Below are 17,851 nucleotides of genomic sequence, written 5' to 3'. Positions count from 1 at the left end.
ACTACATCCGTTCCTGAAAGTTCTTTACGCCTTAAATCTACATCAATTACAAGTTTCATTTGAGCAGAGTATATAAAGGGAGAATGATGTACAAGTACACCGTATAACTAATAGTAATACGCTTAATTGGTAGTGCAACATAATTAATGTTCTCTATGGGTCGTGAATGGTTTGGGTTAAATGGGTTCGGATTAAACGGGTCATGGGTTGAAACGGTTTGGATTAAACGGGTCACGGATTACAAACGGATTAGAGTATACGGATTTTCCTCTGGTTGGAACGGATTCGGGTTCAAATGGATCGGATCATAAACGGGTCTTGGATCACTTCGGTTTTTATTAAACGGATACGGATTGTCACGGATTGGTATGTTATCGGATTCGGATCTTAATCAGATCAATATTAACGGGTTGGGCCGGATTTGGGTTGAATATAATCGGACTGGATCGGATTTCGGATCTTAGCTCGCAAGTTTTAAACGGTTCGGGATTCTAAACGGCCGAAAATACCCATCGAGTTCACTGGGTCTGATGGAGAATTGACACTCCTAATTGGGCCACTAATATGTTGCATCTTAAGCCCTTCACATGTAAAGAGTTTGGTCCAGCAAAGGCCATAGGTAAGCAATTACACTTTTTTCTTCTTCTTTAATAGGCAGTGTTAAACAAAGTACTTCACATGTCTATATCTATAGAGCTATAAAAACGGAGATGTCTTCAAAAGTTTGACACCTATGAGTATGATTTCAAAGTTCAGTCCACTTATAAGTCAACGGAGGTCGAACACTAAAATCTATTGACAATATTATAAGTAACTCTTTAAGCTTATAATTTAAGTTGGTATTTACTTTTATTGATATTTCTTCAATGTGTGACAACTCACATATAAATAACATTGGTTTTCAACTACCCTTGCAATTCCATGCGTGAACAAGGAGAATAGTCGTGGCCTGAATATAATTCATTCTTCTCTAGATTATTTAGTGATTCAGCTATAAGCTAAGCACTCTAATCCATTTATTTAATTAATTAACTTTCCTTTCTTTTTCTTATTAATTATGGGTATGCCGTATGCATTAATTAACCTTTGTATTATTTGTTTACATAGATAAGACCTATGACCATGGTATAAGTTGGATTGATGAGACATTTCAAGGATTAGTTGGTACATTCACATTAAACAATAAACAATAAGAAACATACATACAAGACCAACATAAGTTGATATTGTCTTAAATAATACGTACTCAGGCTTTAGCCCGGCATGTAAATTAAAAATACTTTAAATAATATTTAGTACCTACATCTACAAAAATGACAATAAGTTTAGCTTAATTTGTACTCAGATTATATATCCTGACCTGTCTTATTTAAAAAATCTTAGATTCGTCACTGGCTAAAGAAAGTCTCAATCTAGTATCTTTGATTGTGTACACACATATATCTTACCATCATCTCATCATGTATGGCTCTATTAAGGTGACTACTTTTTTAAGGTGCATCATTTTCTTCAATTTTTTTGGGTTGAGTTTGGATTTGCATGCAAAGTTTTGTAAAAGAAATGTGGACCATGGGAAAGAGATTAGACCAATCTATAACGTGACATTCTAATCTACGGAAGTTGGCCTTTAGAAGTCCAAGTTTTCTCCCCATTCGTTTTCCTTATCCTATTACTCTCTACACGTCAACATAATTTTGCTCTCCCATTTCTTTGGTGTCTTTCTTAAATTAAATAAATAAATTGTATTCATCTCAATAAAAAAAAAATTGTATATTCCATTTCTCTTATATTTTCTTCAACACCATAATTTCTCCCTCGCAAAAACATCAAACTTGTAACTATATTTTGGGGTTAATATCTTTGCATGCACCTTATTGTGTTCGGATACACTTGCCTCGCGTGCTCCCTTGGTGATTGGTAATCTCTCTTTCTCCTCCTTTCATTGCGTAAATATGATTTTCAATTACTTTCTCTAGCTCATATTATCCATTCATGTACTGTACATGACAATATTATGTCACGAAATATATCAACACACTTATACAGTATTACCGGTTTGGCCGGTTTAGAGATTTAGTACAATATAAAATGGAAGAAGTGGTTTTCGTTACATGTATAATTAAGAAACACAACTACTCGTACTAGGTACTAAGTAGTAAGTACTCTGTATATACGAGTATATATGTACACATATATAAAAGATTTAGAGAACGAAAATAGCTTTTATTATATGTTGTTTGTACAATTATTTCGTTATGGAACATGTTGATTTTATAGTAACCAACGTGAGAAGTGAGAAGTGAGAACCAATTTAATTGCCTAATGATGTTTTGGTAGACTAATTATTGATGAAAAATGAGATATTTAGATGTGTGGTGTTTTTTTAGTTTCTTGGTTTGGAGTTTTGGATGGACAATACAAGGCCACAAAGGAAAAAAACCGTTGATCGATCAGTCTCAAATTCTCAACTAACTATATAACTAATGGCATTTAGTAATATGAGTTGGGCCGTAATGTACGATGTTGACCAAACACACAAAATTAAGGGCTTGCAAACTTGCAAGTCCATACAAGGCCCACTATACATTGAGTATCTTCTGTATTCTTCCCGAATGAGTACAATATTTGTCTTGCCCTCTTGCTGTTTTTAAATGTTCGTGTAAGACTGACACATTTGTTAATGTACAAATTTGATCATAAATATATATAATTATATATTTCTTTAATGATTAAATTATTGTCAAACAATGATATTTGAAAATTATACATTGAAGCTAATCCTCGACATATTAGCCATTAAAAGCTTTTAACTTTTTGTTATACTTATACATTGCTAAGAAAGCAGAAAACATGATCAAAGTTAGCATATGAATTGTACGAAAATCGTACTATTACCAATATTTAGGTACTTAAAAAGCATTAAAGAGTATTTATTTTGTTAAGTTGGCCATATTTTCTCAATCTAAAGTCAACTCAAGACTCCACCAGACTCGTGATATTTCTACGTATGTATTACTTCTTCAGTTTTTTAAATTTACAATATTTTTAGTTTGTCATCATTCATACACTAACTTTAATCCTATATTTTTAATAATTTGATAAAGGCAAATGTTATCAAATAAAATGTCGTTAAATTGATTTCAATATATACTTATATAATATTAAATTTTAAGATTTTAAAGAAAAATAAAATTAGATATAAAATTGTGTTCAAATTTGGATCTTATCAAACGTGCTAGTCAAGATGTTGCAACTTTTTAAAACAAATGCAGTATAATTGAAGGACCAAACTAGAAAACTACGAAGTAGTATATTTTCTATCCTCAAACAACTTTGTTAAGTTGTGGTACGTTTGGTTGATACATAAATGCTAATTGTAGTAGAAGTGTTCTACTCTTTTGTGACAATAAAAATCAGCCAACATTGTTTTAGACAAGCATTTGCGGCCTTTATCATTTCGCTTAGTTTTTTTTATGCAGATTATCATTTCGCTTAGTTAATAGTCATGCTAAATACACCATACATACTATAGCTTCTTCCATAATTTGAATGCGCATCAATTAACTTTTTAGATATGACACTTTTCTCTTTTTACAGAAATTGATTAAGGAGTAATCTGTAGGCCGTACTATTCGCCGTAGTATTGCGTGTAAATATGACAGGAAGTTTTAAGAAACGGATGCTGCTATGTTGTGGAAAACAACTTCCGGTATGTCTTTAGTCGCTATTTGGTTACGAGATACTTCATACTCTGTATTAGTTGTTAGTTAGCTGGTTTGACTAACTTGTTATGTTTAATTATTTGTGTAAATGTATTTTGTAAATAGTTGTTAGCTTTTTCAATTATAGTTAACCGGAAACTCCTCGTAGTAAAACCAAAAAAAAATAAGGTAGAAGCTCTCCCATAAAACTCCTCCTACAAAGTGAAAATTTGAGTTTTTTCTATTAAAGTTTTTTGGACCCAACATGCTCTTTCCAATAGCTATAATTCTAACCAAACATATCAAACAACTTTTTGAAATATTATACAAGCAAATTTGCATCGAAATCTCATAACCAAGCATGATAGAGCGATATATTAATCGAACTTATTACTCCCTCCGTCCCAAAATTATAGTCCTGTTTTCTAAATCGGGCGTCCCAAAATTATAGTCCTGTTTCTAATTTTGGCTATTAAGGTCCCCACTTTTTCATGTACTATATTAATTAAAAATGCATTGAAAACCCCACCAATGTATTATATTCCATTTTCCTATGTACTTTATTCTCTTTCACATGTACTTTATTTCACTTTTCTATGCATTTTAATTGTAAACTACTCCATCCGTTTCTTTTTGTTTGTTACGTATTCCTTTTAGGGTGTTTCACAATGTTTGTTACGTGAGAGAATCTTTCATTTTATAAACTTATTACATTATCATTTTTTGTGCCATCTTTTAATTTTAATTGGTCCAATTTTTTCAACTCATTAAATTTCTTTACCATTTCCCAAGTATTTATTGTTATCAATCTTTATGTTTTTCTATTATTGGTTCATTTTGATAAATAAAACAATCTTATTGGTTGTTGTAATGATTAGTGGATTGAGGTTTTACTTGGTTTTATTTTTTAATAAAAAAGAAAAAAATCTTTATTATATGTTAATAAACGTGCAAAAGTCCAAACGTAACAAACAAAATGAAACGTAGGGAGTAGTTAGTGACTCATGCGATTTCCCGGATATTATTGCTTTTGTTATTCGGTTTTTCCTCCTGTGTCTATTTAATGATTGTTTTCCCTGCAAAACTTATGTATTTGTTTTATTTAATTTGTTGCCATATTACAACATGTGCTCTAAATCTATGAGGGTTTCCAGAATAGTCCATAAATTTATATACTTTATTTTTTCAACACTAACTTGATTGAGACTCCGTATGAAACTTTATTTTTTTTATAATTCACTTATAAACATAAGAAAATTCTCTAAGTATCAATCATTATAAATTGAATAACAAAAAAAATATACGGAGTATATTTTAAAAACACAAAGTTGATTAGCTACAGAAGTAGTGTAACAATTAACTCTCTTTTTTTCAACTATGATCTAAGTAATTAAGAATGATTAAATTAAAAAATTATAATAGGTTATTATTCAAATATATATTGGCCATTAAAGTTTTAATATTTATAATAATGACTTTTATTTTTTTTCATTACTTTAGAATCATACGTTATATCATTGTATAGATGGTTAAAACTTTACATTATAAATGAGAGGTCATGAGTTTGAACATTGATACTTACATTTTTTTGTGCTAATAAATTTGAGTAATGCATGTGTGACTGTGTGCGCATGACATGACACATCATTATTTCACTTGCCAATTCACACTGTGTTAGTGACACATGACATCTTGACATTCCTTGCCTTGAAAATTTAATAATTGTATTTAGAATGCATTCCTTATCTTGTCTGAACCAGTACGAACTTATCTAAACTTGTTTCCCTAAAATAAAAGGAGTACGTTAAACGAGCCAAAACTGTATCCACTACTTTGTTTTTTATTCACCTTATCAACAAAAATCGTACATGTTTTTACTCAAAAGTTGTACACCTTCTAGATCTTACTTCAACACCTATACTCAACAAAAACATGAACCTATTTCAATCAAGCCAGTAACCTATAACATGTATACACCAATACTAGGGGTGTCAATTCTCAATCCGACCCAGTGAACCCGATGAGTTTGTCCGACCGTTTAGAATCCGAACCGTTTAGAACCCGCGAGTTAAAATCCGAAATCCGATTATATTCAACCCGAATCCGACCCAACCCGTTAGTATTGATCCGATTAAGATCCGAATCCGTTAACAGACCGATCCGTGACAATCCGGATCCATTTAATCCGATCCGAAGCGATCCGAAACCCGTTTATGATCCGATCCGTTTCAATCCGAATCCGTTCCAACCCGAGGAATATCCGTTTAATCCGATCCGTTTTTAACCTGTGACCCGTTTAATCCGACCCGTTTCAACCCGTGACCCGTTAGATCCGATCCGTTTTTAATCCGTGACCTGTTTAATCCGAACTAATTCCAACCCATCGATATAATAATATATTCAATAACTTATATTACTAATCTTAAATTCTTATTACTTTTAAAAGTTAGTTATTATTTTCGTCCCCGGCCTAATTAAGTCATCGATATGATAATATATAATTTGGAAACGAACTGCCCCAAATTCCAACCCGCTACCAAATAACCCGATCCGATAATTACCCGAACCAATATAAAACTGAATCCAATGTAACCAGGCTAAATTAGTTTCAATCCAACCCGTTTTAGTCTGTTACCGATTAATCCGATCCGATATGAATCCGATCCGAAATGAATCCGATCCGATATGAATCCGACCCGATATGAATCCGATCCGATATTAATCCGACCGACATGAACCCGAACCCGTTATAGTCCGACTAAACCCGTTAACAATCCGTCGTATTCCAATCCGATCCGATCCGACCCAAACCGACTACAATCCGACCCGTTTACAACCCGATCCGATATGAATCCGTGAATAAAAAATCCGTCCCGATCCGGTCCGTTAAGTTTTCAATCCGATCCGATCCGACCCGTTAGCCAAATTAATCCGTTCCAATCCGATCCGTTTCAACCCGAATCCGATGAGTCCGACCCAAACCCGATCCGTTGATCCGATTTGACACCCCTAACCAATACACCCTATCCTACGTACATATAAATAAAAATGTCAAATTTTCTACTTTTAAACACTAGTCTCCAAAACACCATCCTAACAATTCCAAACACCCCTTAAAAGTCTAGAACATGTACGACAGTATCTTATCATGCAATTATTAGTTCATTACATTTGAGAAACAAGATAATCCCCATATAACTTGATCGTTTACTATTAAAATTTTATTTTATATAACAAATTGAATTTAGGAATTTTTGTGAAACACAACATTTAACTTTGATGGTTTTGTGAATTGCTACCCTTTAAAAAGAAAATTGTATTTTACTACCTTATAAGTTTGGTTTGTTTGACTAACACTACCATTTGCCCTTTTTTATTGATGTTTTCCGTCTTTAAACTCTACTACAACGGTTATTTAGTATGACAAATGAACAAAAAGACAAATGAACAGAGATATATAAAAGAATAAAACAAATACACGGCGAAAAATATTAACGAAAAACGTTAAATAATAGTGTTAGTCAAACAAACTAAACTTATAAGGTAGTTAAATTTAAAAATGTTTTTATAAGGTAATAATTTACAAAACCCCAAATTTAAAAGTAGTATTTCATAAAATTTCCTTGAATTTATTTATTCGCTACATTATCACGGGTACACTTAAGTACTTTCAAGTTTCAAGAGCACGGGAGTAGATCATTTTCGTGGACAAATTTAGAAACAAAATCCGGATTATTAAAAGTTGATTATCTGTGATCCCAATTTAACCATATGCTAATGCGTAATCCAATTACTAAAAGCCTATTGTACGCAGTCGAATGGTGACAAATGGTGTTGTACTTTATAACTTTATTACAATAGACCTCTTCCATATAAAATAATAATGGAAAAGTCCAACCTAACCTCATTGCCGGCTTAAATTTACCTTCCTTTATATTATTGGTCTACGTATAAGAAGGGGGCATAATTAGAGTAGTCAACGTTGTCTCCTGGCCCCCACCATAGAGCCATTAAGTCATTAACCCATAGTTTAATCACTCATTATTTTATTTCCATATAAGTATCATTCTTGACTCCTCCTCAACAAATAAAGCCACTAAAAACGTCTTCTTTCATTCTATTTTCGAGACTCGTTCACTTTATAATATCTATCGTATACTCTCTCCGTCCCGGAATACTTGACTTGTTTTCCTTATCGGGCCGTCCCTTAATACTTGACCTGTTTCTAAAAATGGAAATATTCTAACAATATTATATTATTTCTCACTCCACCCCTATTAACCCACCTACCCCCTACTCCATACAAAAAATAATTAAAAATTCAACCCCTACTCTCCCCCAACCCCACCTCTTAACCCACCTCCCACTAACTACATTAAAATAATACCCCACTATCAACTACTACCTATTAAATTAAATAAGTCAATTCAAGTTCCTTAAACTCTGTGCCGATCAAATCGGGTCGAGTATTCCGGGACGGAGGGAGCATACATAATACACCGAATGCATTTAAGTGTAACCGATTATGCGTGGTGCTTAAAATCATGTGTATATGCATAAGCATTACCCACTAGTTTGTTACAACACTTATCGTGAATCGGTAATACACTCTTCAAGGTACAATAGAGCTTTTGTGATCTCCTACATGAATTTTAAAAGAAAAATTCTAGTGAAATTATTATTATTTTTTTAGGAAAAAAAGTGGAGAAGAACAAGTTGGTGGTCCTTGTCGAATTGCGCAACTTTCCACAATAGAAAACCACAAACCACATGGCACCTCATCAATTTGTTAACACCCCAAAAAAAATTCTCTATTTTTTTAATTTTATTTGACAAAACTTAGGAAGTTTCATCACTTCACATTGACATTGAGACATTTTATGCAAAATATTACATTTTTTTATATATAATCACACAATTAAATGTTTCTTGTTTACTAATCTAAAAATATAGCCATAACCTCTCTAATTATACATAACTAGAATAATAATAATTAAAAGTTCATATTTTAAACATATATATTGAGATGAATTACACAAAATACCACATGACTATATATTTTATTATGTACGTTTTCGGTATTTTTACTTGCAACATTTTGATTTTCATGTTTGTCAATGTATAATTTGAACAATTAATATTTTTAATTATCGATAAGTAATGAAAAATTGATATTAGATCAATATACTATATCACGAATCTAACGAGACTCACATGAACATGAATATATATATACTTAAGTAAAGATCTTTAAAAATAAACAAAGTAGAATATGTAAATAATAATGCAAAAACAATAGGCATGTTACCATCAAAAAGAAACAACTAACGTATAAATTACAAGAAATCGTCAAAATGTAAATAGCAAAAAAATACAAATGGTGCAATATTTTTTTTTTGGGTGCAAATGAGCCACAAGAGCGGGGATGAGATCAATCCCAGGATCACCTGGAATCGGGATGGAAGCTCTAACCAACTGAGCTATCCATCACTCTCACAAATGGTGCAATTATAACAAAACGGAAGTAATATTATCGATAATATGTTTCCTAATCCATATAGTTTGTTACCCTTTTGGGATCATTAACTTAATGACCCTTTAACCATAGTTAGTGTCTTAGTGATACCTTATCATCCATTTCTCTCTCTATAAATAGAGATACCATATATCCACACCCTCTTACCAAAAAGTGTGTCCAAACTTCATTTTCTCTCTCCTAATTTTCCCTATATCCTCTCTCCTCTTTTCTCTCTCCCAAATCAAAATAAATCAACAGGTATGATTTCATCAATTACGTGATTGTCTCTCTCCTAATTTTTCGGTTTTATGTTTTGTTTTAATCAAAAAAATTGGTATAAACAATTAAGAAAATTGATTTTGTTTAATTGGATAAATTTATTTTTTGGGCAGAAAGAAAAAATGGGGAGCAAATACGAGGAAGCCATAGCTGGTCTGACGAAGCTTCTAAGGTAAAAAAAAGCACAGAAAAAAAAAAATCATTTCCTTAAATTTGACCGATTTTGCTGCTGTAAAATTTTGTCATTTCATTTGAGTTGTCATTGTTTTTACCCGACAACTCCACGATAAGAGGAGGAAATTGGTCAAGTCATGACATCCGGGTCCCACGTGACGGGCGTATGACCCGTATTAGCCGCCCGTTTTCGTTACCACCAACCCCACTCAACTATGATAATTCCTTTATACGCGTCTAATAATTAAGTTGAGAAAATAACTTTTGTTGATTTATGAAGTTTTTTTTTAAATACCCAAACCAAAAAACAACAAAATATCATAAATAATAATGTTGTTGAGTATTTAAAAAATGAGTTTTTGAATTTTTAATGTTAGAGAAAGTAGGTGATGTTTTACCATGAATTTGCATACAGGCTTGTTTTATTTATTTATTTATTTATTTATTTTGATTGAGAATCATTATTATTGCTTAAATATCCATATATTCATTACATCTTCGATCAATATGATCAACTGCGTAATTGACATCCCTCCATTCGCACTTGTATAACGTAGTGTGATGGGTATATATGAGCAAATGGCATGAGCCACTTGGTTGGACTTTATAAGAAAGTTATTTAAACGTACCCTTATTAGAAATTCATACTAATATATCTCATCATGTGAAAAAAAAATTCATACTAGTATTTCTCAATATATATATGTCATCCTTTTAAGCTTTTTTAAAAATTGATTTAACTCGTGTAAGACGTTTCATTTCATGATTTTTTTTATTACATTAAAGTCAATTGTAGGAATTTTATGTTTTGACTTTTATTTAAATTATCAAAAACTTGTACTCCGTATAGATTTCAGCTGCAATTCTTGCCTCCATCTCAAAATAAAGAGGCTTTTTATTACATTATTTTTGTGTCATTATACTCTATCCGTCCCTTAATGTTATTTCATTTCAATTTATGGTGTGTTAAAATGAACTTTTTATTTTAATTATTTTCTATTTAATTTCATATTTTTCCCCCTAAAACATACTTATATGCGGAGTAACTTTTGAATGATACATTTTTCCTACAAATTTTTATAAAAAAAATGTGATCATATTGAATAATTTACATGGTGATTTTTTTTAAAAAAAAATTTAATTTAAAAAACGAGTTAAAACAACAAAACATTACGGAGTAATTATTGTATCTTCTCAACAAATGAATTGTGTATTTTCCTATAAAAATACAAATACAAACGTACAATAATAATTGCAAATCATACAACGTTCCATTTTTTTTAATTAACGTCAAAAATATTATGGGATTGAGAGAGTATTATCTTTAGACATTGAACAATTATAATCTTTTGATTTACGTAATATATTGTGAAAGTAATAAAAATGATTAAATTCATTTTCAAGTAGAGTTTCTTAATTAAAAAATGCTATACTTGTACCATTATTAAAAGTTATCTTGGCAAAAAATTGGAGTCCAACATTTATAACCATAAAAATCAAATATGACCTTCATTTTCTAAGGATGAATGTGAACTTTTATTTTTTTATATTTACCCCTTATTGTTAACATATTATTCTAAACAAAATTTATCAAAAACTTTTTTATGAAAACCATACTGCAAATTATTAAAAAGTGTTGTAAAAACCTTTAAAGAAAAAAAAAATTGTAAAAATATTACGTTTTGCATGAACCTTCCTTTCCTCTCCATTAATATCTTTATATTTTTGGTAATTTTGGCTGAAAATGTTGGGGAATAAAATAAAAAGAAAATAAGTAAACGCTATAAATATGAACCAAAATCTGAGTTTTACAACTATCTTTTAAAGTTTGTGTTGATCAATCAATAATATCTTTATCTAATAATTAAAATTACAGATCCGTATGTCATAGATTTTAGATTCGAATCTCTTCATGGAGTGTATAATTTACGTTGCCCAATCCAAAAAAGAATTTGTGATGGGTCGTTGAATTACGTATTGTTTTTGTTTTGTTTTGTTTTACGTTGAATCGCACGTTAAAGTTCAAAGCAGTACCACATGAATAGTACCTAGGTATCATCAATTTGGGTAACCCCATCAGTTACGCAAATAACGAGGTTTTAATTTCGGTTACATTGGGAACAGTGAGAAAGACGGATTAAATGACGCAGCAGCCGCAAAAATAAAGCAGATAACAGCCGAGTTACAGGGAAAACCAACCGAAAATGGCGTTGCCAAAGATGTGTCTGTGTCCGACCCGGTCCAACGCCTTACTTCCGGTTTCCTCCGGTTCAAAACTGAGAAATACGAGTACGTTCCTCTTTCTCTCTCCTTCTTTTCTCTACATTCTTTTGTCATGTTGTACATTTCGGATAACTACAACACCTCATTCACCATTACTGGGATCCATCTTGGATTATACTACTAAATAATGCATTGGATTATGGTTGTCGACTCCTTTAACTTATTATGATTTTTTTATTGATTATTCTTGTTAATACTCCGTATTAGACCATATTAAAAAAAAAAAACAAAAAACACTCATAAAATAAACATCTAGACAAGAAATAATTAGTCTAGACAAATCACATCCGACCATATCAGAGTGTAATAGACAACGAAAACCAAGCCTGATCCAATACGTAATACGTACGTGAAAATTCCGAATTCATCAATTAGTTAGTTGAAAACTATTACGTATACACTACAAGAAATTGTACTATTAATGACGGAAAATCCCGTCGTGAAAGGCCAATAATCGTTGATTAACGACGGGATTTCCTGTCGCGAACCCGTCATAAAAGGGGGCCGTCGTTAATAGAAATTCCGTCGTAAACCCGTCGTAAAAGACATTTGCGACGGTTATTCCCGTCATTGTTTGGTTGTTAGCCCCGTCGCAAAAGGTTTTTGCGACGGGATTTTTGACCCGTCATAATTAGGTTGTTGTTAAAGATACAAATTCTTGTAGTGATAATATAATGACTAAAATGTTTGTATTACTAAGTATAATATACATACTACCTCCGTTTTTTTCCCTTGTATTTTATGAGTTTTATAAGAGAAACATATTTTTCTTTATCATCTTGTTAAATTCGTTTTAATGTGCGTTTTCACGATATCAAATTTTTATGTTTATGTGAATATACGATAAAATATATGAATAGTCAAAGTTATGCATTGGAGACTGTATAAAATTACTGATGAGTACGGGGTAGAATAAAAGAAAGCATAGGTATATAGCATGAGAGTACTTGGTACAATTATAAATACACATACGCGCAAAGAGAATTTAAGGGTAATAATTTAGGTGAGAATATGCTATAGCATAATTTGGCAATAATGATTGAGAATATAGCGATTGGTGTGCTTTAGATGTTGCAAGAAATGGTTACTTTTATGGGAGTGTACTTTGACATTACAATTAAGGACTGAATTGTACTTAACAGTTAACATAGTGTGAGAGAATCAAGATTCTGGCACATTTGCAGCTGTTGCCAAAATAAGTAAATTTGTCCCATTCATTTCAATTTGTATTTTTCTCACTTTAATGTTTACTCGTAACAATTATAGATTAATTCAAAAAGTTTTTTACTAAATTATTTAGCTAATTAAACTTATTGATTACTTCTTACCAGGAAGAATCCTGCTTTGTACGGTGAACTTGCCAAAGGTCAAAGCCCCAAGGTTAGATCTTTAATTTGTTCACTACGGCATGTGTATTATTGCACTCTCTATACTTTAACTCATTCAGTCATTTCAAATCATATCTAAAGCATCCTTTACAATTTACAAAGGAGAGATTTCTTATGTGATTAACTTTGTTGTGTACTACCACTACGGACTACGGAGTACCTACCAATCTTGCTTTTAATATTTGATACCCATCTTACCCTTCACTCTGCTTTAATACCGAGTGATCGTGTCAAAGAATGGGTAAGACGACAAACATAAAAGAATATACGAGAATATATTTAGTGTAATTTGAGAAGAAAAGTAACATTATAATATCCACAATAACGTGATTTATCCCGAATTTGAAATTTTCTTCATACTTTCCATTCTCACCCAAAGCTACTCCAATGGGTAATGGGTGGTATATATATTGAAGATTTAATAATATCCACAATAACGTGATTTATCCCGAATTTGAAATTTTCTTCATACTTTCCATTCTCACCCAAAGCTACTCCAATGGGTAATGGGTGGTATATATATTGAAGATTTGGGAAGAAATGAGATCTTTAGATGAATTAGCAACCAAACGGTCATACGAGTACTACTAGCACACCAAGTCCAATGCTCTATTTGAGCCAACAACTTATTAACCCATCACATATTTAATATATGATGCACATCGATCTTTTTAAAAACATTCTGAACTTCATATTTCTGTGGGAGAATACTCCCCACACACAAATGAGAAAACTGTTATCTAACATAAGCTACTTGGTACGGAGTACTTCATATTAAATGAAATTACTCCCAATTAGTGGGAAGATAATGATTAGTAATTGCCCATGATGAAGCCGTTTGCTGTCACAAAGATATGATCAGTTACCATAATTGCTTACCATGTGCTCCTCCACCGTCAAGAGGTATCTTGCCCTTATTATTGACTTAAAGTCAATGAGATAACTAAAATAATTTGTTAATCATTTCTCTATTTCCATTTTGATCTGAAATTGGATTCAGGAGAAGAAATGAAATGTGATATGTTATGTGCATAACTATCCAAAACTTTTCAGAAAGATTGATCTACAATAATATATTGTGTAATACTTTTCGAATCTTATTATTTTAAGTGCGCGTACATCATTGAAGGATCCTTGGAGACCAATGGTCATCAAGAGTTAGTTGGAAATCTTAAGCTTTAAGCAATAATATAATCCGTATTAGTTTAAATAACTAAACAAAGTTCGTATCCAGTCAAGTAAAGACAGATCATTTGTCAGAATAGAAGTTTCAGATCCTTAATTCCAAAAACTCATGTTGATTATATACTCCGTAATTAAAATAAACTAATGATGTTTGGTTGCACATGCAGTTTTTGGTGTTTGCCTGTTCAGATTCCCGAGTTTGCCCTTCGCACATCTTTGATTTTCAGCCTGGGGAGGCCTTCTCTGTCAGAAATATTGCCAACATGGTCCCACCTTATGATAAGGTTCGTTCTTCATGAAATTATTAATAATAGTTTGACTAATTAGGATTAATTAAACTCATTACTCCGTATTTAATTATTGTATTATTGCTATAGGTCAAATATTAACTTTGGACTTCATAATATTTTGTGTTGCAGAAAAAATTTCCTGGTTCAGGAGCAGCTATTGAATATGCTGTTTTGCATCTCAAGGTGAAGTAGCCAAATTTTTATTTACCTTCCCACTACTCCTATATAGTAAAATTTTGATATTAACCAATGTTTTTGGTACGAAAATGTGACATTAAGTCTATATAGGCCGTATTTGATTAGAAGGAAAATGCTTTATGTTAAGGAAATTAAAAATAAAGTTTGAAAGTTGATTTTCGTTTAACTATATTTCACGGGATGTAGTTTAAAATGTTATCCGCCAAACCATACTTCACAACGATTTTGCTGTACCGCCTATATTATGACTGTAAATTACAATATATAAGTACTCAACATTGTTGATTGCTAGAGGGTTGGCAAGGAGGCTAGTATAATGTACTCCATAATACAAAAATAAACCTTTTTATTCCCAAATAATCCTTAAATTTATTAGTAATAAAGCATTCATCAGTCAAAAAGAAATAAAAAAAGGATGTCAGAAAGTAGAAAAGTTTGTTCCTGATTAATAAAGATGGCCAAAAAAAAAAGTGGGAAAAGGGGGTGATCAGAATTTTATCATCATCTTTTTATCTGCAGAAGATATGAGGTTAATAAAACTGAAAAAAAAAAGGTTCACAAAAATGTAGTTTCCCTCGGAATGAGCTTACACGGGCATTATAAATTATTTCCTTCGTCTTATAATGATTTTTCTATTTTCTTTTATGGTATCTTAAAATAATATTTCGGTTTCCTTTTTTTTGATACAAATGGGGGATTGAGAATTCGAACCTGAAAACTTAACATGTATAAATCTTTGCCGCTAAATCAAGACCTCATTATATTGGTTGGCTGGTGTTTTGGTGTAGGTGGAGAATATTGTAGTGGTTGGACACAGTTGCTGTGGAGGAATTAAGGGGCTAATGTCCATCCCTGATGACGGCTGTACTTCTTCGTAAGTTTATTCTTTTGCTTTCATTAATTCTTCCAGACTTTATGTTTGGTGTGATTATCTTTTATTAAACCTTCTTAATTATGCTAAAGTACAACTTATTCGTCTGTTAGAATATCTCATACAGTCCGTATGAATGGAATTGAAACGAGCATCTTTTCTTTATCTAACTTGATAATTACTGTATCAAAATCTTTCTGACCTGCCTTTTTCAGAGAATGTCCAACTTTTTTTTTCGAGAAGAAATAATATCATTAATAATCGGTCATACGACATCCACAATGATAAAAATAGATCTGCATACCATAGATTCAAAGAAAATATACAACTGTTGCAATCAAAACAATTACTATTTTGCACCCTAAAGCACAACTCATACTCCACCGCTTCTAGCTTGATGCGAGCAGTGATTTTCGATGTTTTTGCATTCTTCCAAGTAGAGACATTCGCAATCTGCATACGAATTGTTTCGATTAGAATCTAGAAAAATCTAGGGAAAACTCAAGAATAAATTGAGAACAAACCAATGGAAAAGAAACCAAAACATGAAGAGAAAACAATGAAAAAACAGAACATTTAGCAAGAGAGGAGTAGAGAATGTCCAACTTCATTGCTTTGTTCTACGGAGTATGCCTCTAGGAACATTTAGAACCCGTCCGATAGCAACTTTTTTTTCTTTTTTTCCCAGTTATAAGAATTTAGAAGTCATAAGATGCACTCCGTACTTGTAATATAAAATCTGATTTTGGCAAACCACCTTATAAGTAAAGCACATAATGACATAAATAGTCTTTCACTAGTGTGACAAAATGACTAAAAATCTAGAAAACAAAGTTTTTACCTTTACATATTATTTGCCTATTTTGACCCGACCTTGTCAAGTCAAGCGGGCTAAAGTTCAAAACGGTGTAGAATGTGGATATGGGCCGGGCCGCCCATAATCAGCATGGACATTGTTCGGGCCAGTGATAAGATCCCCGAATAGTTTGTAGTTAGAATTTGTTTTAGATAAGGCAAAGTTATGAATAAACTAACTCTGTTGTTCCCCTGTCTGTGTTTGGGATGCAGTGATTTCATAGAAAATTGGGTCCAGATCGGAAACCTTGCCAGGTCCAAGGTGAAATCAGAACTCAACAGTGCAGAGTTTACTGAACAATGCAAAAACTGCGAGAAGGTGAGTTTCTACCTATGTTCTGTACACAAATTTGCAAGTCCGGCAAAAAGTAATCACCTTTATAATTATAATATATAGAGTAACTACTAACTAGCAAAGAATTATACGTAGTATTAAGCTTTGTTAAAACACCACACCGCTATTTATCTTTACCTATTAGGTTGAGACAATGTGACAATTAATTCTTGACGAAAGAAGTTAGCAAACCTTGTAACTCCTGTAATCAATAGTGACGACTGACGAATATAGTATGACATACGAGAGTACTATGTAAATTCTATTTATATACTCAGTAATTTAAATATTTTAATTAATTATCTGATGAAATAATTTAAAATTACAGGAAGCTGTGAATGTCTCACTTGGGAACTTATTGACATACCCATTTGTAAGAGAAGCAGTAGTGAAGAAAACTCTGGCTCTAAAGGGTGCACACTATGATTTTGTCAACGGATGTTTCGAGATTTGGAATCTTGACTTTTCTCTTTCAACTTCTACAAAAGTATGAAGAAAAAAACATGTTAAATCATATACGGAACGAGTAATATATTATATATATGTAACCAATCACCTTTTACTTTTGTTTCGGTTCTTTTACAAGGTTTCCCTTGTTTTGTTCTTTGAGTTACTACTTGTGTAATCTATGTCAATATGCACATCAATGCAGAAATAATAAAAAGTTTTCGTTTATTTATTTAACGCTTCTTCTATATTGTATACTAAGTGATTAAGTGGCCATTTCTTTCATTCTTGCAATTAAGTTGAGTACTGTGAGTCTAAGAAGACTTGA

General features: G+C 31.9%; 1 protein-coding gene across 2 annotated transcripts; it reads left to right on the top strand.

The window, feature by feature from the left end:
• The first annotated feature begins 1,668 nt into the window (after window positions 1–1,668).
• LOC110782949 (carbonic anhydrase 2) lies at window positions 1,669–17,760 on the top strand. Of its 2 annotated transcripts, XM_021987227.2 has the most exons (10): window positions 1,669–1,917; window positions 3,598–3,709; window positions 9,612–9,670; window positions 11,797–11,961; window positions 13,287–13,335; window positions 14,696–14,812; window positions 14,948–15,001; window positions 15,805–15,890; window positions 16,956–17,061; window positions 17,405–17,760. In XM_021987227.2, exons 2-10 carry the CDS (start codon window positions 3,656–3,658, stop codon window positions 17,567–17,569), a joined length of 855 nt encoding a protein of 284 aa, XP_021842919.1. In that variant the 5' UTR covers window positions 1,669–1,917; window positions 3,598–3,655; the 3' UTR covers window positions 17,570–17,760. The 2 variants fall into 2 exon arrangements, with proteins under 2 accessions (XP_021842919.1, XP_021842920.1); XM_021987228.2 differs by lacking the exons at window positions 1,669–1,917; window positions 3,598–3,709 and adding an exon at window positions 9,359–9,477.
• The last annotated feature ends 91 nt before the right edge of the window (window positions 17,761–17,851 follow it).

Source organism: Spinacia oleracea, chromosome 1 (assembly GCF_020520425.1).
Source record: "Spinacia oleracea cultivar Varoflay chromosome 1, BTI_SOV_V1, whole genome shotgun sequence".
Classification (NCBI taxonomy): domain Eukaryota; kingdom Viridiplantae; phylum Streptophyta; class Magnoliopsida; order Caryophyllales; family Amaranthaceae; genus Spinacia; species Spinacia oleracea.
This window is presented reverse-complemented; position numbering and strand designations above follow the sequence as displayed.